General features: G+C 42.6%; 1 protein-coding gene across 3 annotated transcripts in view; it reads left to right on the top strand.

The window, feature by feature from the left end:
- The window catches only part of ADGRL3 (adhesion G protein-coupled receptor L3), a 513,913-nt gene that overhangs the window by 422,001 nt on the left and 66,304 nt on the right, over positions 1 to 25,608 (top strand). For 2 of the 3 annotated variants that reach the window (XM_087736050.1, XM_087736049.1), the window contains exons 11-16: positions 1,643 to 1,828; positions 5,617 to 5,655; positions 18,618 to 18,801; positions 19,618 to 19,740; positions 21,760 to 21,968; positions 22,664 to 22,840. In XM_087736050.1, coding sequence (XP_087592176.1) covers positions 1,643 to 1,828; positions 5,617 to 5,655; positions 18,618 to 18,801; positions 19,618 to 19,740; positions 21,760 to 21,968; positions 22,664 to 22,840 — 918 coding nt within the window. The remainder of the gene's footprint in view (positions 1 to 1,642; positions 1,829 to 5,616; positions 5,656 to 18,617; positions 18,802 to 19,617; positions 19,741 to 21,759; positions 21,969 to 22,663; positions 22,841 to 25,608) is intronic. The other variant, XM_087736051.1, reaches the window with a different exon arrangement.

Raw genomic sequence — 25,608 nt, 5'->3', positions numbered from 1 at the left:
AGCTGTAAGAATAGGATCTGGTTTCTATGGCATTAGCCTTGTGTGTAACAAGGAGGAAATAATTCAGTTTTTGAATATATGTTATCATTGCTCTAATGGGAAGAACAACACATTATCTCCTTTATTTATCTTATCTATATCATCATATGCTTTAATTCTCTGATGATGAGCATATGAACATCTTCAGTTAGATTTCATTAAATCAGATGGGCTGTTGCTGTCAAATTGATGGAAGTAAGTTATTCATTTATAACTCAGCTAATTGATTTACAGAGAGGTAGAAGCTCAGCCTGCAATCTTTCCCTAGAATCTCGCTTTTATAATAGGCACCAGAAATTGAGGGAACAAGAGAAATACCTGATTTCTAATGGTTGGAAGCTAAGACAATTGGAAATTTCATATAAAGAACCCAGCAGAGTTGGTCATTGAGCCCGACAGAGAAGTGGGAGCTTCATTTAAATGTCATCCTGTGTAATTTCTCCTTATCCCTGGCATATTCCCCATAGATATGCATTGCAGATCACAGAGTGGTATATAGTGAAAAAGAGACCAGCAACCTGCAATAGTATTTTCATAGTGGGCTGCTCGTAGAAAGGATATGGAACCAGTTGCTCTGTCCCCAATCCCCATGGCATAAAAGAGGAAGGGGGCACCAGACAGGGGAAGCAAAACAGAGCAAGAAAGAGGGAAAAGCCACAGGGGGAAAGAGAGAGTTTCCCAAATAATTACACAGTGAATTTCACTGCAGGTGATTCGTCAGTTTTATGACTCAACTAGACAATAAAAGTCTTTTAATAGAAGATTCAGACAAACAGCCTACTTGGTTTTCCCTTCCAGCGGGCCTCTGCTTGAAGCCTTAAGCCTTTTGCTCCTGAGTTAGTATGCTTTTATGTGCTGAGAATCACTAGCCTCATTACAGATGCAGTGGCTAGTGTGGTGAGGAGTATGTCTCCTGCATGCAAATGCTAAGTGGTAAATTAGCACCTGATTATTAAATCCACATGATGGGAATTGTGAACTGTTTTCTCTTGTTCATCTGGGTTATGTCATCGATTTTTGTTCCTTTTACAAGGAACTTTTTTGCACAGGAGTTGTAACAAAAATTATCTCTTCGCTATCAAATAATCTTCTGGAATGAGAAACTGCACTTTCTTGACAGGAGAGACTATTTACATAGTTTATTTTTTTTCAAGTGGCATAGATAAGGCAATGGGATAAGCTAACTGAAGCACTCCCAGGCATGGGCATCCCATGGAAAGCAATGTCATCTTTGGTTGCATCTGCTGCAGTGCAAAGAAGCAGCTGCCCCTCAATTCCAGCAGTGCCCTGTGAGAAGATCAGAAATTGTTGTGTTGAAACCAGCACGGAGACTGTAGCTGGAAAAAAACACGTTTAAACCATACTCAAACACTGTACATGATGAAACCATGAAAAGCCTTGCCATAGTTTTCCTTCTTTGGAAATTCTTCTCTTCCTCTCTTCTTTTCTTCTCCTCTTCATCTTCTCTCCTCTTCTTCTTCTCTCCTCTTCTTAATCTTCTTGCAGGGAGTTGACTCGCTTAACACTGTGGGGCTGGAAGGGACTGGTGTAACATCATACTAACAGCCAGGGACAACCTTTCCCTCTGCTTTCTCAATTGCAGATGAAGTCGGGGGAGATGGCTGCCAACATTGCCCGGGAGCTTGCAGAGCACACAAAAAACCACTTGTATGCTGGTGACATCACGTACTCTGTGTCCGCCATGGTCCAGCTGGTGAACTTGCTTGACGTGCAGCTCCGAAACCTGACTCCGGGTGGGAAGGACAGTGCTGCACGCAGCTTAAATAAGGTAAAAACAAAGGGGCTCTGGAAACAACAGGAGGATGAAGAAGGGTTTGGCGCTCCTGGAAGGCTATTATAAATGTCTTTCTGAACGACTGCCATTTTAGGGCAGTGATTCTTTGATAGTAGACAAGAGTACCTGGCAGTTTTTAGTTTACAGTGTATTTTATTCTGCTGAGAAACGAAACAGTTGTAAATGCCAAGTGTACTGTTGGTGCTGTGAAATGTATACCCTTAGATGTGTAGATATATGAACTTCAGGTACTTCATTGTGGTCTCAGCTCTCATAGCTCAGTATGAGAAGTGATGCCACAGCAATTATTTTGGACTTGTGCCAGTGTGAATGAGACGAGAATTTTGTCTAGCGTTTCCAGTGCTGAATCTGTCTGTGAAATGCCATATAATATGATCCAGAAAATCTGAATATTGAAAGCCCCAAGAGACAGAGAAAGTCTGGATTTTGATTTGTTTCATCTTGTAACATTACAAGATGCTGATGTGAAGGTCAAATGAACAATTTATGCATGAATATAAACAAAGAAAAGCAGACAGAAACATTTATTTACACTGGAGATACATTTACCAAAGACACATAAGATACCATCACATTTACACTTAAAGTCTTCAGGTTGGTTTAGTATTAGAGGGCCTTTTTAGCGATGACCTGTGATTTAGCCCAGAAACACCTCACTGCATGATGACGGTGTGGTTTCTGTGCCCCCTGTTTTAGAATAATTATTAGTCCTTTAGTCATTTCCAGAATTAAGTGGAATTGCTACATACTAAAGGTGCTAGAAGATGCCAGTCATGGGAAGAAATATGAACTGTGGAGTCCTTAAGAATACATTTGAAGTTGAAGGTTTACTTGGGCCAAGGCCCTCTTCATCACTGAATTTCATGTAAACACAAGGGATAGGACTTATATAGGATTCAGATGATGAATTGTACAGGCCTTGTCATTAGAACAAAGAGCAGCTGAACCCTGTGGCTACAAGCACATAGTTACATTGGCCACCCAGTTTAAATAAGACACAGAATTTTCTTCTCAGCTGCGTAGCTGGCTCTGACAGCCCTGGCATCCATGTAAGTGAGAACAGAACTTGGTCCCAAGGTTATATGGGGAATGAATGATCCCAGCTAAGCCTGCAATTTCTTGTGTGACTTCTGGAGAGAAATACTTTTCAGAGAAGTAACATTGTCTTTTTTCTTGTAAGTTATTATTGTAAACTTGCGCTGTTTTAAATGCAAAGGGTTTCTGGATTGTTCAAGATTACAGCCGCATGGGAATTGAAGTCCTGCATCTCATGTGCTTTGCATGCGCTGTGTATGGGGTTATTCTGATGCTTTTAATTAGTGCTTCCAGCTATTTTGTAACAATGTAGGTAATAATTGTATTAACTGTTACATCAGCATAACATTATTTGTTATAATCATACCATAGTCCTTTGTTTGAAATGATGGTGATGTCTGACAATATCAGGTAAAACCAGCAATTAATGTCACCTACTAACGGGTTTCATGGTTGTAGTCTGCTTGCTCTTCTGAATGTGCCCTAGCCACACCCAACATTTTGTCACTTCAGCTTTGCAAGCACATATTTTTCATCTTTTTATATCCCACCTTCCGATATTTGTTTCGGTTACATGAAATGGGATTGTATCATGGGGGCAGGTATGAGTTACCGAGGGGAGGGGAAAACTGGCCAAAGCAGAGCTCCTCGGCTCGGCTATCACTCCTGGGGTCCCCCTTGCAGGTTTTCCCCCCTGCCATCAGCTTTGCACAAGCAGATCATACAAATCAATTGCACTGCACATTAAAATTCTGGACCGCGTGGAGTCCTGCAAAACAGCGATGCGAGTCAGTGATCCAAATGACAGGCTCAGTAATTTACTTGCTCTCATTCCCCACTTAATTCTTTAGAAGAGCAACTGCTCTGTGTTCATTTAAGAATGCATGAATTCAACTTGGAAATAGTATTGGGCAAACAAAAGGCAGCGGAGTTACTTCTCCATTTTCCCCTTCACTGATCAAGAGTATTTCCAAAAAAAAAAAAGGAAAAAAGTCATTTGCAAAGAGTTTTGTTTAGTGCTGTTTAGTCAGAAAGAAGAAATAAAGTAAGCAATAGCCATTAAATATTCTTTTAATCATTAAAGGAAATGTGGTGGGGATCTGAAAGTAATCACCTGTGCTGTTTTGTACTTTTTTTTTTTTTTTCACAAGCTGATATACAATGAATTGAAATAAACTAGCATAATCAGAATTTTTAAAAGCCATCGTCTTTCAGGAGCCACTTTGCTGTCACTAAAAGCTTTATGCTTTCCACTGGATCAGGCTTAATTAAGGTAATAATTGTTCTATTGCAGACTGGCAAGACCCCCGAGTGGATAGCTCGGTAATTTGCAGCAAGGCTTTCTTTGATCTCCATTTGTTTCTGTAAAGTCTTCGTACTGGCCAAGTTTACCCAGAGGAAGATTTCTACTGTTACAAATTGATGAATTATAAATTGAAATTAGGCATTGCGTGATACCTGGGTGTATTTTGTTTATTTCAGAGCCTCAAAACTCTTGGGGACAAATTTGGCTCTCAGCTGTACTAATGGGATTGCACTGCTGTGAGTTGAGAGCACAAGTTACCCCAAATCTCTATTGATGTGCAATTTCCACCCCAGGAATGTTTTTGCATCAGCAAAAACAAACCCAGCCAAGCCAGCGGCTCTGAGCAGCCTGATTTTGCAAGGTTTAGTTGCACCGATGCAGAGCTCACCAATTCTAGCTCACAGCTGCAGACTGCCAGCAAAGTCCTGGGGAGGTAAATAAGTACTTGTTTGAATTTCATGACACACTAAAGTGCAGTTATCAGGCAGGAGGCATGTAAGTGCATTTCAAAGTATAGTCCTAAACGTGGCTCCTGTGGAAAAGGTGGGATTCCTTGTGGAAAAGCTATTCAGCATATAAGGCGTTTAGGCCCAGAAATTACAAAGGAAAGCACAACTCGGTATGAGAGGACTGGAAAATGCATTCCTGGAGAAGCAGTTTAGTCCAAAGGGGAAAGAATGGCCTCAACTGGAAATATTACATCTGATTCCCATTTCATTGTTACGTTCTCTTCAGTGGCCCTTTACGCTACCAGGAGCCCTAGGCAATGCTCTCTCCTTCAGTGCAACGTGTTGTCACGCTCGACATGTGCCTGAGCTGGCTTTAAGCAAGCTGACAGCAGTGAAGCTGGAGAGCTATAGGTTTTGCCTTGAGCCAGAGACCTGAGCAGGTGTATCAGGATGGGTCCGTACAGGTCCGTCCTGTCTCAGGATGCAGTGCTGCATACATCTTGCTCCCTGGAATACGTCCTGCTCATCCAAAGCTTGGTTATACCTCACTGTGCCATCAGTGCTGTCTGACTGCAGAGCCCACGCTCCTCTTATGTAAATATCCATCAGTACCATTCTTTCCAGCCTTGTTTGATGTGGAAATATCGTGTGTGATCTCCAAGCTGTAAAGAAAACATCATCTCTTTAGCATCTCTACTTGACTTCAGTGTCTCCTACCATCTAACAGCCACTCTCACCAAGTTGCCAGTCTGTGCTTTACTTCACTGAAAAAGGACTGACTGGAGCCAGCCCTTCCAGCCTTCCACTGCTGCCTAACTTGCATGCTTCCTTTGGTTTGGTTGGTTTTCAGGAGCTGTTGAAGAGAGAAATGAGGTTTTTTTCAAAAGTGTTTTCTTCAATTTTTTTCCCTTGTTCTGTCACTAACTTGTTTTTTCTATTCTGTCTTTAATCTGCTGTCTTTATGGACTCAGCTTCAGAAAAGGGAGCGCTCTTGCAGGGCCTATGTCCAGGTATTTCTTGTGTTTTTAATACACGTGTCCAGTTGTTTGACTGAATGACTGTGAAGTGGGTCTTGTCTCTGTGAATAATCTGATTATTACGATCTTTGTGGCAGCAAGTTCTAAGGTTAAGGTTACAGGATAATAATTTCATTCTTCATCTCCCCCCACTTGCCCAGTTGCTCTCAGACTTGACAAAAATTTCAGGCAAAATCTCTGAACCAGAAAGTGGGAAAAAACACAGGAGAGATCTGGCAAGACTCATCTGGCCATTGGAATAAGCAGGACAGTATGGATGCATGCAAGTAAAGAATACTAAACTCCTGCTCATGGAGGTGTCTCCAGACCAGCTGGGTTTCACTTGTGGCATGTCACTCATATAATTGCTGCCTGCATTTCCTTAGTTTTCTTTCTTCCTCTCTTACACTTGCCAATTTAGAAAAAATTTGAAATGGCAACAATTGGCATGAGGGAGGAGGTAGGATTGTAATGAAATACAGAGTGTCTTCAACAGAGGGATGTAAGAAGGAGAGTGCTGCAAACTAAATATAGGATTAGGAACATAACGTCCCATAAAGTTCACCCAGCTGCAGCCTGAATTTTGTAGGCTTACACTGTGTCTTACATGAACAAAGTCAAGCCCCAGCATTTTGGAAAGACCTGCTTGTAGGCTTTTCAAGAGTGGGGCCTCGGGTTGTGTTATTTATCCTGTCATCTTGCCTTATAGCATTTACTCCAGTGACCTTTATATAAATCTGTTTGTATACTCTGGGTGAGTTAATGCTGCTTTAGGAAATGTAATGTTTTACCTTCTATTTTCTGTCTTGTGCTTATGAACGTTGATGTTGTACTTACGGGTGGTTGATCATTATTTATATGTGTATGTGTAACATGCAGAGGTGTAAAAATGAACTCCATGTTTCTGGAGGGGGCTGTCTGTACCTGAATTTTCCTGCAAAATTCAACTTCCTAGGCAGTATTGACTTCATTTTGTGAGTGCGTATTTCATTTAGTGTGCGGGATTAGATGGTTTAGATTTCTAGGACGTTAAAAATAAAACACTACCCCTCTGTGCTGGTAGGCTGTCTGTCTCCCCTTCCCATGAGAGAAAGTCACCTTTTCCCATCCATATACATTAATGGATAAAGATGAGTTATGCAGTTACACATCCCTTGTCTGGAGTGACGTCTCTTAAGATCCCAGAGAAAGTAACTAGCATTTGAAGGAATTTAGGAAAGTTTACAGTGCAACGTTCACTCCCAAGCTAGCTGTCTTGTCTACAGGTACCACTGGAAATGTGGTGAGGCTGGTTTGACCACAGTTCTGTTGGAGACCTTGAGTGCTACCTGACCCATAGCTGTCCTTTCCACTAGCTGCACAGGCGTACTTTACAGAGTCGATGCATGGTCTTGGTCTTTTTGTCTTCTTTCAAGCAGTAGTGAATAGTGAGTTTAATATACTCTACAGAAAGCTTGGCATTGACAGAATAAAGCCTGAATATTCTGCACAAACCTCATCTTACCCTTAATTTCAAGGACTTCTTCCCTTTCACTTGGAAAGGCTACTTGTGTGTTTAAAGATTAATCATGCGCCTACCTCTTTAGTAGACGAAAACTGATGACAGCTTATTGCCTGAGCTGTTTAGTATAAATATGGACAAAGCTGGTAAATATATTGAAGAGGACAGTCCTGTAATGGAGGGCTTGAAGAATGAATTAGATGACCTAATTGAACCTTTCCAGCTTTGCTTTGTATTATATGGAGGTAAAGTAATGTATCTGGACATATTTTCATACAGTATGTTTCCATTTGGAAAATCATGTAGTCATCAAAAAATCTTGCGAGGGAGAGTTTGTCTGTAATAGCAATTAAATGTGACTGCAGATATTCAGGTTACAGGCCACTTACCCTTTACTAGGCAGTGAAATGTCTGGGCTGGCTGAGGCAATTTAACAGAGATTTTTCAACAAATCTTAAATGGTGAAATCCTGGACTTTGTGAAGTCAATGGGAGATGGGAAGTCACTGGGAAATATGCCACTGATGGCAGAGAAATAGTTTTCAGCCTTGCTGACATGATCTCCTTGTGCTGATCCCATTATTGTGAAGAGCATCCATGGCTGAATTCAGCTCACAGGGCTGGAAGTGTACCTTCAGTCCTGTGCTCCTTAGACAAAGGAAAGCGCAGTACAAAGTTTATGTGAGAGATGTCCAGCAATTGTAAATATCAAAAGTGCAATTGAGAAAAGGTGGATTTTGGGAAGGAGGAGGGTGACCTGAGAAGATAATAATTTCTAAAATCAGTCCTACTGTTTTCTTTGGGCTGTCAAAATTAAGTAGCCATGACAGAGCCCCTGTAGCGATTAGGGTGTAAAGTTCTCTTGAGCCCAAAATAAATGAATATAAACAAATATGTAAAACGGATCTGGAAATTCGGCGAGTTATTCAAATATGAGACTGGGAATGCCGTATCAGATTGTCATCTCATGTCTCTAGGTAACTTTATAATTACAACAAATATTGGTTTAATTTGTGCAGTGTCACAATATTTGTTGAGTTAAAAGCTCAGGGATTTCATTTACTGGAGACAGATTACAAATGCTGCTCCTTTAGTTGCAAGTGTGGTAAATGATCTTTTTTGTCTCAAAAATCCAAGAAGAACCAACCTGCGAGGTGATGTAATAAATACATATTAATATAATGACCGGACAATTGATGTGAGATTTTTCAATCATGGTGATATGTAAGAAACTGCCACATGGGCTTTAATTCATTGAACTAAGAGTCAGCTTAGGCTGAGCTGACCAAGGTGGATATCCAAGATGGATGGAGCGAGTGGCCTCGGAAAGGTGCTCCATTAGCTAAGGAGAGCTTGGACCCGATGTGTGGCTTTTTGGAGAGCAGAGATCTACATCTCTCATGCCCACCTTTCTGCAGTGCACTGTTCTTGCACTCTATTTTGGGAAAGGGATGGAAAAGTCATCGTGTGGGAGAATGAGTCACAATGGGTGATGCATTTGATTAGCATAGCTTCATTTGGTGACTGGTGTGTGACGTAAGCTGGTATGAATTTTCTGTAATTTTTTCAGGATTGATATTTGTTCATTTTCCAAAGGCATTTCTCCTTAAACTGAAGCACTGGAGGTGTAGAAAACACGAAATGTTTGTCTTTTGGGGGCTGTGAAACTGAGTTTGGTGTCACAGATTTCTTCTGCGCCCTTCAGCAAGTGGCATGTGCTCACTATTTCTCAGCTCCCCAACTTAAAATCCATGGGTACAATTCCCCTGGTCTCTGGGAATGGAGGTGGGGTAGTAAAGGGAAAAAAAGGCTGAGTACTCAGCTATTGCAATAAGTGAGGCCATATTAACATGGAAAACATAAACATGGGGAAAAATTAGAGAATTTTGCTGTAAGATTTAGTATCTGGAAGCACAAGCTTTACTAATGGCTCATACCACATCTGGGCATGTAGAGTCTTTTTATCACAAACATACACTTGATTGCAAAATCTGAGCTCACTTCCTTGCTTTGCTTGGATTTGTGGGCTGGAGCTCTGGGGCATCATGAGGCCAATGTCTTTCCCTGTGGTGCCAGCCAGCAGCCTCTTCCCATGTGAAATTGCATGCTGCGTTTGGGATGCAGATCTGGGAAGACAAAAACTTCACAGGGTTCCCATTCTTTTTGTTCTGTTTTGGTTTGGTTTTTTACTCTTTAAAGCCAGTGTGGTAGCTTCAAAGCTGGAGGCTGGTGAATACAGTAGATAGCGTGCGTGGCAGCTTTGTGGGAAGGGTGGAAGGAGGCAGCAGAGCGTTGCTTTTGCAGCATTTTCCTGGTCTAATGGTGTTTGCTGCTCTAGTTCCTGCCATCCTCTGGGCTATCCTGTAAATCAGCTTGCCCTGTTTTGTAATTCTGGGCTTGTCTGTACAGCAAACGGCGAAGATTATGAAGGTGCCACCTGCTCCGTGAAGATCACAAGAGCTGGGTGCAGGTGTCATTGGAGCCACCGATGAAGCCAGTGCTGAGCTGCTGGCAGGTTCCAGGTAGCAGACGGTGGCAAGTGGTTGCAGTCAGCGTTGTCCTTCTGGTTCTTCTGGAAGTTTTCTGAACGCTTCACACTTGGAATGTGGGCTGTTTGAATTGCTGTACTAAGCAAAAAATGAAAGGCTTTCCTCAGAGAATTGAAAGCATTAAGTTTAGAGCTGAGTAGAAGAGACTTTTTTTTTTTTTTCTTTGCTAACCTAGTAGTTCTCAGCAGATAAAAGGTGCATCTGGGACTTAGCCAGTACTATTTAAAGTGGTTTAATTCTGTTTGTCCCACTTCTCTCTTGCTTGCATGGCTGGCCCCAACTTCTGTGAAGACTAAACGAAAGAAACTTGTAGCTCTGAGAAGGAGCGTAAATTGAATTATGCTGTGTTTACTTGTGTTCTTGTTGTGCCTGCGACAAGAAAGACTCTAACCTCCATTTATATAGAAAGGGGCAAATTAATGAGGATTTTCGAGTTCCTTGTTTGGTCACTTAATTGGCTGTATGACAAAGAGCTCTGCAGTGCGTGTCAAACAACTTTCAGAGTCCTCTGATGATTTGCGCATTGCTCGACTCCTGATGCTATTCTGCACGGCGGGTCAGGCGAGGTATCGTTGTTAAAGTGGCTGGAATAAATTGGCTAGCAGTGTGCATACAATGTCATATATTAGCTATAGCTACAGGGAGTACTTTTAGCAGCTTTTTAAAGAGATCGAGATGTTTGCCCATCAGCATCAAAGTGCCCCAAACTTTCATTTAATATAATTAAAAGGACATCTGAAAGAAGTGTTGATTCGCAGCGGGGTTCTGCGGTTTGGTAGCCCTTTGTTAAAACTCTGTGAACTTAATATACTTCACAGCTTGAGAAACCTGCACTTGATTTGTGTCAGCAAGAGCGAAACTAGAAATCCCCACCCTGCATGTTTCTGTCGCGGTGAGCCCGTTGTTAGGGGAGAGGAGGATCAAAGCAGCAGCCTTGGGTTTGTCACCAGACTCCAAAATTCTTCGCGTAAATATTAAAAAGGAAGGTGACCACGTATTCCTCTACCTACAACTGAGCTACAGCTATGGTTATGTGCCCACTTGTAACATAGCAAAACTGAGAAAAAAATCTAGCGTTTTCTGTGTTGCGATGTGCTTACTCTCTGCTTTAGGCTGAGTGGGTCCTGGAATCTGGTGGCACTGGTAAAAAGTCTCGGTATAAAGTGCCGTAGAGGTCAGTGGGAGATGTCCCTTTGATTTGGACCATTAGAGGAAAGGATGAGTCTCACGGACTCCCTAGGAGTTCCCCTGAAGGCTATGGATATTCTGTCAAAGAGGCATTTCTTGTTTGCAAGCCATTTTCCTTTCTTGCTACAGCTTTGCTCACTTCCCCAGTGTAATTACTCTAGCAGTTGCTTGTATAGTCTCAAATCCCAAACAGTAGGGCAGCAAATACAGATGATTCATAAATGCAGTTCTCAGCTTATTCTGCAGGGAAGATCTCATTAGATGAAACAGATCGTATGTTATTTCCTTCTTCCCAATCAATTCCTTTTATTTCAGTCCTACAGATGCCTTCTGACCTTAAAATATTCTTCCTCGTATACTAAGCAAAGCAAAACCATAACCTGTAATTTGTAACCTTCTTCTGTTTCTCAGATCTCCTACATTTTTCTGTGCTCCCATTATGAGATTATTGGTAGTTCAAGGCCAAGACTGCAAACCTAGCATGCCTGGTGCAAGACCATTAATTCCATAGTTAAACATTTTGTAGATGACCTAATTTTAATAAAGGTCAGTGCCTTTCCTCTCACTGCAGTGAGTTCTCAGCGCTGCTGAAATGCAGGCCATTTCTGAGTCAGTACAGTTCCAGTAGCCACAGCATAAACATTTGCTGTAGAGTTGAACAGAGAAGGTTGCATGCTCTTTCTTGAGAGCCTTTGCTCTCAATCTGTGGAGCAATTTTAGAAATTCCTCTGCAAGGCTAGGGGAAGATCTCCTCTTGCCTTTGCCATGTGTAGTAGGTTTTGACTCAGTTCACCAAAACTGATATCATCAGTTGCCAATCACTGCTCTGGCACAGGATGTAGGCTAGTGTTTCTGCTTAGTTTGGAAGGCAGAAGTGGAGATCAGCAGTAGATATTCTAATGACTTACTTGTTTTTAAGCACTCGTTGCGGTTCAGCTAGTTTCAATCTAAATATGTGTTTGTCCATTTCATTGAATATTAAAATTGTTTTGGGATGACCTTATTACTTTGTAAAAAGCCTTAGACAGTGGCTGGGCTTCCCTTTAAGAAATTCTCTCCAGGGTACTTACTTATGCTTTGACCAGAGACAAATTTTAATTTGGAATTAAAAGAATAAATGACAAAGCGAAAAACCATCCAAGGGAGATGATTTGCCTTGTCAGACAGATTTGAAGGCACTTCTCAGCTAAGAAGTAGGATTTAATGCTATCATGTAGCCAAAATGACATTTTCATTCTTTAGAAGGCTGAAGAAATAACATGTGCATCTATTTTTGACCCGAAGTCCCACAGAGCGGATGACTGTTCCAGTTTGATTGGTGACGCCTGTGTAGTGGGATCAGGGTGCCATTCATTTGCTACCCTGAAAAGACATGTCATGTCCTAAGCTGGTCCCTTTCAATGCAATAACCTTGCCAGAAGCGGCTCCTTGCATGCCCAGATCCATGCTTTCATGCTGGTCCTCTTTTCCAAAGGACCCATTCTGGTTGCACCAGGTACATTCAGAGTTAATGGGAGTTTCTCTTGTACCGGTCCTTTTTCTGGCCAGAGGCAAGAATCGCACAACTTCCAGCAGAACTCGCCATCAATGTCATTGATTGTGCCTTTAACTCAATTAGTTTGGAGGCTTGCAAATATTGATAGCTTAAGAAAAGGTTTTGTTTTAGCACCGAGTGCTTCATATGAATACAGAGCAAAACCAGCTGTTCTTGAGCAAGGAAGCAGGTACGCTTTTTTTAAAGTACCACCGCTTTCCAGTAGGAAAAAGCTATAAAGAGCATAATGTTGTGATCATTGAACCATATCCACATTTCAGTGCATCTGCTCTCTGACGGGTTTTTCATTTTCACTGTGGACCCGAAAGGGTTTTCATGCTTTTTTTCTCTGCTGATTTGCCATAAAACCTCAAGCTGCTATTAAAAAGTGGGCTAGTAATGTTTTTGCATGCTTCAAATAAAGATGATGATGCACTTGTTTTGGAGCAGTACCTGGAGACCTCAGGCAGGACCAGAACCTCAGACCGTAAGCACAGCCTGAGGCTCTGTCTGTGTAATTGCACTCTACAGTCTTAGCACTGCTGTTCTCAGAAAGGGTGAGCAAACCTTTTTAATGAAGCTCTGCCAGCAAACACCTTTGGTACAGGTTAGCTGTACAAGCACTACTTGTTTCAGGCACCAGACATGATTTTAGTCTACTGATGCAAAGCACAGCCTTGTTGCTGTAGCTCCTTCTATCCTAATTTTTGAAAGTGCATTGCATGAAACATTCCTGTGAGATCAAGAAAGACAAGTGTTAGCAGTATGGGACAGGGCTTTAAAAGTCATAACATGCAGATATTTTAATTAGAGATGTCATTGCAAAAGTTGTGCTTTAATGCCCTGTGCCACTATTCTCGTTCTCCCAAAGCTGCTATAGGAGGTAAGACCTTGATGTAGGTTCCATGCAAAATAACATATATAGTGTGTTCAATCTCCTCTTAAGGAGGTGCTCCTTTGTAAAGAAAGACAAACAGCATATTCGAAAATTACTCAGCAGAAGGTTTCAACCAATATTCCCTGTAGGGCCTGCTGGTATTCACTTGCCATGAAGCAGTATTTTCCCCAGTAATAAGCTTGTTGGGGTTTTTGTTCTTCCATCAGCTGCTCGACAAGAGGCCAATATGAACAACAAAGGTTTAGAGAGGTCCTAACTGTAGGAGAGCTGCTGGTTTTCTAAGGTTAGGGTTGCTGTGCTTAAGCACCATAGCACAATGCAGTCTGCTCCCAGATTTGGTAATGAGATGAGTACGTCTAACATCTCTTAGTGATTTCCAGTGTTAACTCCCAGTTAAAGACAGATTTTATATTACAGAATCTGCGTTTGTCAAAGATGAGTGCCTTGGATGGTGGTACGGTGAGAGATACATAAATGGATGTGGTATCACTGGATATATACTCCCCTCCTAAGTTTAAACTGTGTGTCATGCAGCCAGATATTCTCACCAGACATTTCTGGAGGGGAAGATAAAAATAAATGAACAAGCAAAATTCAGTTTTACGGAATGAAGCAGCTGTCACAAATGAAATCAATGGGATATGTACGATTGGCCTTTTAGTAATGTATAATTACTGTAAGACTCCTAATTAGTTGCCTTTTGACAATGCATTTTTTAATACCAATTTGTAAGTGTCTGAGAAAGAAGGTTTACGTTTCGTTTCTGTTTTGTAACCTCAGGACAAAATCAAGAAACCATAAGCATATGCCCTTCTTCGGGAAAAAATCTCCCTCTGCAATTTATTAACATTTACTTACATTGAATGTACACTCTGTGGTGCTATATAACTGCATAATGAAAGGGATCACCATCATGGGATTTGTCTTCCATGCTTGGCACGTTCTTGCACTTCTCTCTGTGTCGAATTGTAGCCCCTGCTGGAGACATGAAAGGTCCACTGAGTCTAACATTCTCTGACCCAGGATGGTTGCTCTTTACGGGCTTGTATTTAGGAGGTTTGGCTTTGCATGTATAGGTACCCTGACATCACAGGCAGCATACAGCTACACCTACATATCTCAGGATAGAAAGGCAGATGGAAAGTCTTCCTTCTTGGCTCCCTTCTGCCATGCTCTTCTTCCCTCATTTGATCCTAGGCTACAAACAAGCAAGGTGTGCCTTGTGAAAGCTTTCCCTTGATGTCATTTGAGTTACTTTTGTCCTTCTCCCTGGGCATATGTGTGCTTGTGTTCCCTGTTCATTAAGCCCCAGCACCCATGGCATTCGTGTGGTGCCATGCTGTGGGTGATGTTGCGGTATGTTTGGGCTCCAAGCCCCACATTTTTACTTTGCATGAGGCTCACAAGGGTGCTTTGGAAATTGTTCACCCAGTTCAGCTGCATTTGGAAGAGGGGTCAGGCAGGGGAAGAAAAGAAAACCACAGCAGAGGAAGTTCTTTAGCTTGGGAAGTAAGGACAGGGTCTTCAGTGAGGTAGATTTGCAGCATCCTTTAATAGGTGTTGGGTTCTTCAAGGATAGGATTAATCTCACATGACTTTGGGCACCTAAATGAGGATAATACTTGCTGTAGCTCCTTCTACTTTCAGTGGGGAGAGAAACTAGAGAGCATCTAGGCTCTCGACTTGGCTCAATGTTAAATTCTTGAAGTGAGGTGGGATGAAACGAGGTCAGAACTTTACTAGCTCTCTCTGAAAGTCCCCACCTTTATCAGGATCACCAGGGATCTCAGGTAAAGCCTGTCACGCCATCAGCTCCCAAGCACACCTGTCTCATGGCTTCTTCATTTCAAAGTTCCTCCATGAGAGCTAACCCTCCTTCTGCTGGTCACTGAGAGGCTTTCCTGGGAGCTTGGCTTCTTCTATGCTGGAGGTTCATCAGACCACAAAGTCATTGGAGCAGGTGCCAAACCCACCTAAACCATGACGGCTCAGCTTAAATGCAAAGACACAGGCTGATCCTTGTCCCTTGTGCCTGCCTTCCCACAGTTCCTGCTCTCCTGCCCAACGTTTCCCAGTTGGTATCTCTGCCTCAAGAGACACTGTTGCTTTAACAGCTGTTTTGTTTCATTTAAACACCTACCTCAGCTCCTGTCCAAAATGCAAACATTTCATTAGCACCTCATCTCCTTGGCTTCAGCCCGCAGCACTCAGCCATAATTAAGTGCTGCACTCAGAAATATAATGCGGGGAACACTTGATTAATGCACTGAGACAGGTGAGAGGAGTGACCCTCTGGGAAAAGCTATGGACTAAATTCATCTCGGATGTAATGCCAATGAAGACAGTCTACCAGCTTTGTTCAGATGCACGCTAAGGACCTGACCCAAAGTCCTTGGAAATCTTTCTGGAGCTTTTGTGTCAGACCCCAGATCCAAAGTGATGTGAAGCAGCTGGTTTCAGGTTAGTCCCTCCAAGAGGATGGATGCTTATCGGCACGGTGTCCATTGGGTGGGGAGTACACATTGTGAGGGAAGCAGCACATTAGGCCTAATTGGTGTTCTCTCTCAAACTTTGCATGCACACATGCACACACATTTAAAAAAAAAAAAAAAGACGCTTTAGGTAAAATAATTTTTCTGGGGAAAAATCTTTGCAGCAGATGTTTCACCATAACACAAATATTTCAGCATCTGTTTCATGTTTTGACAAATAGGCATTACCTTTCCATCCAGAGCCAGGAGCTGGATCTCCTGCAAAGACTCTGTCCACTGTTCAGATATTGATGAAAGTATCCAGGATGTTGTTTTAGCAGAGATTTAAGGACACCATTAGTAGCTGAGCTAAATGGAAGTAAGGCAAATTGTAGTCTGCGTGATAACATTGAAAGGGGAGAAAAATCCTCTTTTTCTGCTTTCCATGCATAAAAGATCTTTGCAAGAAAATACCATGTTGGAAAGATCTTTGCAAGAAAATACCATGTTGAAAAGATCTTTGCAAGAAACATCTTGCAAAAAAAACCTGCCCAGCAAAATAGTCAAGCTTTTTGGTCACTGGAAAGGCATACTACCTCCTTTTTGCCTGTAAAGAGATAAACTACCAAAGTAAACTACAGAATTTTACTAAGAGCTACAGAGATCAGTCTTCCAGATTTTAAAACACTGAAAAAAACCCACTTAAATGCTATGGATTTTTAGTATTTCTTCTTGACTATTAAAGTCAACCAGCTTTTCATGGGCACATATTAAATGTGTTAAGGTGATTTTTAGACTATTTAGGAAAATCAGTTTAATAATCCATTTAAGAAATTGATTTATGGTTAATAAGTTCCACTTAACAGCAAATGAGAAAGGGATTCCAGTCCTGGATTGTAAAGGCTTGACAGCAAAAAGGCTTTTGCAGTAGCACTAGAGGACAAGATTTTCAGCCATTTCAGTTTGCTTCAGTGATTGAAACATGGGTTACTGCATACTTTAGGAAACTAAGCTGTGAGGCTCAGGAGAAATGTTGTCTATTAATCAAGGGACCAGGGCAGTAGCTGCCAGGGAGGGAAAGATCTGTTTAAGGTACAGGAGAGGTTTGGCACAAGGACAAATGAGTTAATTGATCATGAATAAATGTAGGTTGGAGAGTAGGAGCTTTGTACTGTCAGAGGAGCCCGATTCTAGCTCAGTCTTCCAATAGGAACCATGGTGGTATGAGAAACCTTCCAACCTCAAGGGCATTTAGGACAGAGATGCACATGGCAATGTCTTAGTGAAATGTCTGCTGGGATTAAAAGCACCAGCAGTGGCAGGTCTAGCTGTCTTTGCTTCTCCCTGAGCCTTGCTGGAATTGAAATTTTTGTGAAGGCTACCTGCATATAGCAATAAAATCAAATTCTGGTTTGATGTGATTATATTCTCCCATTGCACATTTGTATCTGGCCATGACTGGTGAGTGAGTCAGGATGCTCCACACTCTCTGTGCCATATTTTGCCGTTGTAACACTCCTCCTGAGGGCTCTGCTGGAAAACGGGCCATGCCGTATCTTCTTTTCCCATGTCATGTTGTAGAGGTGGGTTTAGAAACAGTCAGGAGTAAATATTGAAGTATTATTTCCATGAAAGTGAGCCCATAGGGCATTCTTTAGGCTTGCAATATGTTGAAATCCCATGGGACTGTCCTTGCCTTGCAGAACAGAGGTGTGGGTTTGATGCCTACACGTTCAGCATACAGAAAGTTATTGAGAATGGCAACTTCATCTCAAAAGGAAGGTTGGTTTCTGCAGTCAGCATTAGCTGACAGTGGAAGTGATTCTTTGTAGGGCAGGGCTGCCTGGTGGCTAGACACTAACCAGCAGAAGAAAGCATGATCAAAGTACCTTTTTTTTTTTTTTCTTTTCCTCTGCACAATCAATTCTACCAACTGGTACAGCTGGTCTCATTAAAAAATGTTAGCTGGAAGGTAGTTGAGTCAGCTCTGGTTAGTAACTAAGCGGGGGTTTTAGGTTGAGCAAAACCTTCAGGTTGGGTAGGCTCTACTGCTGTAATTTTGCAGTCGTGAGGCCAGCGCGGTTTTGTGTGATCCTGGATGCGCATCCAGATTAACCTGTGGGAAGTTCTCCATGGGAGAGCTCTTTGTGCATGGCAGCCCAGGGCAGAAGGTGCACCACAGGAGGGACTGAAGTTGCTACCGCGAGGCTGACTCCTTCCTGAATGGAGTGATTTGAAATGTAGTGCCTTAACTAAATCTCCACGGGCACCTGCTGCATTTCTGGATGAAGTGGCATAACTCAACTCTTTCTGTGTCTTCATGACTGCCTGACAGAGGTTATGTGGTGGGGAACGCTCTAAGGAGCGTAGCCCTTGCAGATACTAAATATCTTCCTTGGGCACCGCAACCCTACTCTTGAATTTTGGTGCTGCAGGTAGCAGCAACCTGCTTCACAGATGGGTTTTGAAATCTATTTTCTGCATGTTTCCTTCATGATTTCCTGATCTCCCCACCACCCTGCCCCCAACCCCTAATTCCTTCTTACTCCAAGCCCAGAGCTGCTGATCACAGAAGTAGAAAAGCGCCGTTCCCAGCCTGCATTTAGAACAAAATCAACATTTCCTCCCTCTCCCATCTGATGGGATAAATGATGCCTAGCTCCATTACAGGCTGCCACAATGGGTAGGGAAATGAAATGCTGTCCTCTCCCTATAAACTGATGTGTGTGGAGGATGGGACTGAGCGTATGTCAGAGGTCGCGATGGTGCTTTAGGTTCACTAGAGCCCTTTCTCACTCCATCTATCTCCTTTGCAGGCCATGGTGGAGACAGTGAACAACCTCCTGCAGCCACAGGCTCTGAATGCGTGGAGGGACCTGAACGCAAGCGAACAGCAGCGCGCAGCCACCAAGTTACTTGACACTGTGGAGGACAGTGCCTTCGTGTTGGCTGATAACCTGCTGAAGACAGACATCGTCCGGGAAAACACTGACAACATCCGTAAGGGACAGATCCCATAAATACTGAGAGCAGACGGAGGAAGAGTAAAGGCTGGGAAACATGGCTTCGGTCTTGGCCCCTAGATTAACTGGAGAGCAATTTGTTAGATGTGTCTTGGCCCTTTGTCTGAAGGACTTAAAAGTCTTTTCAAAAGAGCCTAAAGGAATAAGGCATCTCTCTGCCCTTGAAATCCCATGGAAAATGAGCACCTAACCTGCCTTTATTACTCTTGGCTTTGAGGGCAAAATCTGTGCTAGAGCAATGAAAGCACTGCTTCACAGGGAGATTGTTCATCGTAATGCAATTGTGTTTCATTTCATACAAATTTGTGTCTTTATTTGGCTGATTGTTGATTTTAATTAAAAAACAAGCATGATGGAAAACACCAGCACTCCCAGTGTGCATATGTAAAATAAGAACAACTCTTCTTTCTATTTCCATGAATACAGATCCCGAGTACTGATAACATTTACAGAAAGTACCAATCGCCAGTGGCAAAGAACTAGCATTTTCAGATTTTCATTTTAACCATTGTCCTTAATATCCTGAGGTTCTTGTTTACAAGAACTGGTTGTCTTTTGTTTTCCACAGAGAGTAAAATTTATTTGCCTTTTTTTTTTTTTAATTAAATTTAAAACTTCCTCAGGGCAAAGATTTAAAAAGAAATAGGAGCCCAAACAGAGTCTAGCATGAAACACTGTAAGTTGCTTCCTCTGCTCTCAGATGGTCTGGAACACCATTTTGTAGCTTTGAAGTATCGTGTCAAAGATTATTTCAGTAGAGATTTTTCTTAGTGTCGGTCTCTCTTGCAAACAGAGCTGGAAGTTGCGAGACTAAGCACAGATGGGAATCTGGAAGATCTGAAGTTTCCCCAGAACATGGGCCACGGGAGCGCCATTCAGCTGTCAGCAAATACCTTGAAACAAAATGGTCGAAACGGTAGGTCCAGCACCTCCAGCCACACCAGCCTCATGAATCAGTCATGCTTTAGGCATTGTTCTGTGTTTAACCAGTTATAAGTATAGTATTAATCGCTATGTTAATATTTAAATTAACAGTAGCATCAGTTGCTTATGCCCTTGACTGTAAGCTAAGTTGGCTGACTGGCAATGTATTATATTGCTAAGTGACTCACAGCCTTCAAAAGTATTACATGCTGGTAAAAATGCGTCAGATCCTTAAATGATGTGGCTGTTGGGGCATAGTGCTGAGTCCAGAGAAGTGCTTTTAACTGCTGTTGTCTGCAGTAGGAGGCTTCAGATGGGGTAAGAGGCTTGTTTGAGTAAACTGCTTCACAGTGGGGCACTATACAAATATCTGAAAAGGGAGAGGGAAGAAGCAATCATAGCAAATATTAATAATGAGCCAACATGGCAGAAAAGGTTGATTAATTGTTATGAGTCTAAATCTATAGTGCCTTTCTCTCTGAAGCTTATGAACCTCCTGATATAGCATAAATTAAAGATGATGTTATATGTGAATGGTCTTCATGCTGCCAAACGATTTATTTCCAGACCAGGAATTTGAGCGGACACATTTGTTGATCTCTACAGCCCCACTATAGACCAACTTCAAACTCCCAGGCTTTCTACTAATGGGCCTAACGTGCTCCTATTTCTGAGTTCCTATAAAATTTAACCTGTGTGCAGGGGGAAAGCACTCTAGTACAGGCTTTGATCACTGCAGGCAAAACATGGAGTGACAGGGCAATATTATAGCCAGATCAGATGCATTAAAACAGCCAAAAATTTCTGACAACTGTTGACAAAAGTTCGGTCTGGTGGTTCAGAAAGAAAGTTTTGCCATTGGCTTCCTTGATGGGGTTTGGTACCTTTTCATGTAGGATTTGAAGAGAAGTATTTCTTTTAGAGACAGTGTAAAACCCAAGATGTGTAGCAAAACTCCAGTGGGGCAGGAGTTTCACTCCGCTAGCAGGCTTTGGAGATTTTTAGGGAAAGAGTAACTGTGTTGGCAGTGAGGAAGGGGAAGTCTGTATTTCTAAGCGTGGTATCACTGGAGTTCTGGTCAAATCAGGAGAGCCCCATCAATTTGCACCAGCTTGGCACCCACCCGGAGGTCACCAAAGAGAGAGAAATAAAATTATCATCATAGAAGGGTTTAGGTTGGGAGGGGCCTTTGGAGTCATCAGTGCTTCACCTTCTTCAGAAGCTGGGGTGATTCCTATAGAAACAGAAAAATACCTCCCCACAACTAATACATATAAAGGCAAACTAATCACATTCAATTCTTATTTATAGCCTGTGAAATAATGTGCAAAACAGAAGGCAAACTGGATGGTTTCAGTTAAAAACAGTTGGCTGGTAGCCTGGTTTTTCTGCTGGCTCCCTAATGGTGGGGTTTTTTTGTGGAAGAGGGGTTATCTGATTGACAAAGTAAAAAAAGAAATATGTTTTTTAATGAAATTTCTGCAATTTTGTTTTACCCTTCATGTGAGATTGGAATTGTGTTGGAAAGTTTTGAATTCCTTCTCCCAGATCTGTCCCCACACTTTTCTGATCTAGTCTCAATTTATTAATGGACTAAATTATAGTTTTATACTGCATCTGCACAGCAGGCCAGAATGAAACACAAAACATGTTTCCAAGCATAGCCTGGAGAACAAAGTCAGGTGAGAAATGGGCCACCTGGTCTCTTTTCTCTGGAGCCAGTTACACCCACTCATGCCAAAAATAAGTCCACCTTCTCTGTCTTTGCTGATCTGTTTGCTTACAAAAGTTTGTTTTGAGAGAGGCAGCTCTGCCCTTCTTATCCATGGACCGCTTGTTACACCTCGTGATGCTCATTGAGATTGGCAGGAGGAAGTGAGCCTTCATGTGCCACATCTTTCACATTTTCTTAGAGAAGTTTTAAAATTGGTTCAGAGAAGAGATTTGCCATCTTAAAAAAGAAAAAAACAGTGCACTGACCCGGATATCTAACCTCTTACTGCTCTTCTAGGTGAAATCAGGGTGGCTTTTGTGCTGTACAACAACCTGGGCACCTATCTCTCCACGGAGAACGCCAGCATGAAGTTGGGAACAGAAGCAATGTCGACTAATCACTCCGTCATTGTCAACTCCCCTGTCATCACGGCAGCAATAAACAAAGAGTTCAGCAATAAGGTTTACCTAGCTGATCCTGTGGTGTTTACTGTCAAGCACATCAAGGTGAGTGAGTTTGAAAAGTGCTTCTTTTTTTTTTTTTTTTTAATTTCTAAAACAAAGTGATGCAAAAGTTGGCTGATGTGAGGCCCCCAGCAGTCCTTGATTAGATTTTGAATTATACATTTGTTCCTTTGCACTTTGTGTTATTTATGGAGAATGTCTCTTTTACGTTGCATTAATAAAAGTAAAGAAAGAGTCTCCTTTGAGCCGGTGCCATTGCTCAGTTGCTGACACACGTCATTCTGTAATTAAAAACTACCAATTTATTAGAATAGACCATAATATTATTTTATCATGGTGGCAGGGGATATTAGAGGAAAGTGGAATTACAGTGAAAGAGGACAGCTAGTCCTCCTGTTAGCCAAGCACAGTCATTGCAAAAGTTGATTGCTTAAAGCAATTAATTTCTCTGCTCTGCAATGCAAATGAAGCAATCTGATTTTGAAGAGCTGGATTTAGTCTATGGCTGAAATTAATCAAGAACAAAGAACTAAGTTTGCATTAGCAAAGAGAGCAGCAACAATCTAACTTTCTCTGGTATTGGCAAGTAATACTTGACGTATAAACCACTGCTGATTGTTTATCCAAAATTAAAAGGGTGAGAGTTACAAAGTGCCTGTGGAAAAAAAAAAATAGTGCGTTTAGAAATCTCTGAAACCCTATCATTTTTATTGGATTTATTCATTTCTTCCCTGCAGCAGTCAGAAGAAAATTTCAATCCAAACTGTTCGTTCTGGAGCTATACAAAGCGTACAATGACAGGGTATTGGTCCACCCAGGGATGTCGCCTCCTGATGACTAACAAGACACACACCACATGCTCCTGCAATCACCTAACCAACTTTGCGGTCCTGATGGCACATGTGGAAGTTAAGGTAGGCGTTGCAGATTTACAGGCTGCCAATGCACTGGGCAGTAAAAGTGGCCAATGTAACACCATTTTGTTACTACAAATGGAGCGGAGCAGGGCAATTGCTGTGTGACAGTAACTCTAACAGTAGAAACATCTGATGTAAATCTTCTTTCTGCAATATGGTGAAACAGGAGATAGCCACACCAGTGCAAAGCCTGTCTTGAGCTTCTGGCATGGGCAACTCTGAGCTGAGGATGATGAGCAGAATTATCTGTTGCCACATCCTTTGCTTACTGGTGCAGAACATCTCCTGGCTGGGTCCTTGCTCCTGGGGTCCTCACTGTGCCACAAGGGAGTAGCAAGCAGCCTGGGTGGTGAGACAGAAGCATGCAGAGCCTGCCTCTTGGGGTGCAAGTTGTGTGTCCTGCTTGCAGCAGCTGCACGTTCGTGAGGTGCATGTGTGGAGCCAAAATTATTTTCCAGCTTCCAACTAGCGGAAAAAAGATACATTCTCTGTGTCTCACTATGTGACAGCAAGCTACACATAAAAGGGAAGCTCCTTATGCCGTCCTTCACAGACTGTACATCTACCCGAGGCCAGTATATGATCAGCTAGTTCCCTTGCCTGCATTTAGGTCCATGGTGTAACTCTGGCTTCCCACATGACTATCCCCACTGGAGCTAAAGAAGTTTGTCCTGAAAGTAGATGTTCCTCATGGTAGCAGTGGCTTGAGGAGTGAAGTGCACATTTGGAATTTTATTCAAGAAGAGGAGAATGGTTGAGAGGGTCCTCCATTTCCTGAGCTGTCTTGGCTGTCTTTCATTGAGAACAGTCTCAGCTGCTGTAGAAAGGAGAAGGCCCTGATACCCAAAAGATTTTGGCCTAGTGATTTTCTGTGTTGTGGTGTCTCCATTTCATGGGCCTGGCACTGCGGCAGAATCCACGGCTCTGAGCTAGATATGGATCTGGAATCTGCCATGCAGGCAGAACATTTCAGAGACAATTCCGTGGCTGCATAACCACGAAAGCTATTATGGTTTTAAAAGACCTTTTCTCAAATAGTCTTCCAGTGTCAATCCTTTGTATATTTTTGTTTCACTTGATAATCTGAAGAGGGATGTGAAGAGCCGCAATAAAAATATATATTAAAGCACCATCATGCATGACCAAAGCTCTGAAAAAAAAGAAATGGGAGCCTGGCAGCACATTTGCCACAACAGCTGGGTCCAGCTGAGAGGGGCAGGACAGATCTGCTGCTGCTTGCAGGATGGCATACCCATTGTATTCTGCAGGAGTCACTACTGGTCCAGGAGACATGCCATGAAATGGCTGTGGCATTATCCTAGGAGATGTCTGAAGACAAGGCCTATTCAGAGCACATGTTTACAGGTTAATAGCATTCTGCAGTCCAAGTCTGTTTTTGCCAGTTTCCTACAACTGCTTGAATTTTCAAAAGAAATGTGTGTTTGGCTCGTTATCACCTGCCTGGAGTTAACAGATATACCTGAGTCACTGAAGTCAGAGGTTGCACCTGGGAAATGCAGATAGCTTTCCACTCCACTGATGTGAATGAGGGCAGTCCCTACTGAGTGGTGCAGATACAGGCTAGCGCCGAACAAACCTCTTCCCAGACTGCAAGTAGGTCAGCCTTGTCTGCACGGCATTTCACCCGAACCTCATTCAACTAGTAGCGCTGGTGTTATCTCATCTTGCAGAAAGAGAATGTGAGACCCTGGTTTGCCCATGCTCAGCCAACAGGTTGGAAAGAGCTACAGCTGGAAGCTTCCCAAGTGCCAAGCCAGCGTGCTATTAGCCGGTGGGTGTTTCTGGGTGTTAACGAGTGCCCTCAAGACTTTCAGGTCATGCTTTATCATTTGGCTGCAGCCAAAGTATCATTGCTGTAAGGGCCAAATTGGCTCCACTTTGTTGACTCTGATGCAACCAGACAGCTTCCTGGCATGTCTGCTTTAGCGATCATCGTGGTCTGAGGGCGAAGGCAGGTGCGTACCCTGCAAGCATCTGCAACTCTTCCTTCCAGCTGCTTGTCACCTTGCTGTTCCTGGCAGCACCATCCCACTCCAGTCTGCTGGTGGAGCTGGCCATGTGGCTCTTGGCAGATCTAGGAGGTGGCTTGTGTGACATTCCTTATGCTGCTGCAATGAGTTGCTTTTAAAGTCTTGGCAGCAGAATACCTGCTGGTTTGGAAAGGTGGAGGTTTAAAAATAAATGGAGGTTGTTGTCATTCATTGACTTGCACTCATCTCTCGTAGGCATGCTTTTGAGCCATTTTGTTGTCTTGTGTCTTGTACAAAAAGGCATTCCTTGCCTCAAAGACCTTTTAGTCTTCTTGGAGGTGGAATGATCCTTGGGGAAAGGACGTTGTGTGCTTGTGCTGGACCTCTTACAGTGGTGTTCTGGCCAGAGACTAGGATCCCTAAAGAGGACTGTCATACACACAAAAATTAATAATATTCTGGGAGTTCTGCAACAGAAACAATTTTCTCCTGTAATTGAGATTTGTAGTTTACTGACTTCAGTTTGTCGGATTTTTGGATCTGTAGGGAGCATCCTTTGGTGTAATGAGTATCCAGAGCACCCTACCTAATATGACTGAACACCGGGCATCGTGGGGAACGGACATCAGAGTCCTGCTGCTTAATCAAAAGCCAGCACCAATTTGACAAGTGTCACTTCTGGTCATGAATGATCTCCCTCCCTGGTAGCATGGTAAAAGAGCACGTTCTCTGGAGGAGACCTCGGTGGCTGCTCTGCGAGTTACAGGCTGGGAT

Source organism: Nipponia nippon, unplaced genomic scaffold, assembly GCF_047370975.1.
Source record: "Nipponia nippon isolate SJK-2023a ecotype South Korea unplaced genomic scaffold, ASM4737097v1 scaffold_6, whole genome shotgun sequence".
NCBI classification, from domain to species: Eukaryota; Metazoa; Chordata; class Aves; order Pelecaniformes; family Threskiornithidae; genus Nipponia; species Nipponia nippon.
Note: the sequence above shows the minus strand (reverse complement) of the source record. Positions and strands in the feature narration are given on the sequence as shown.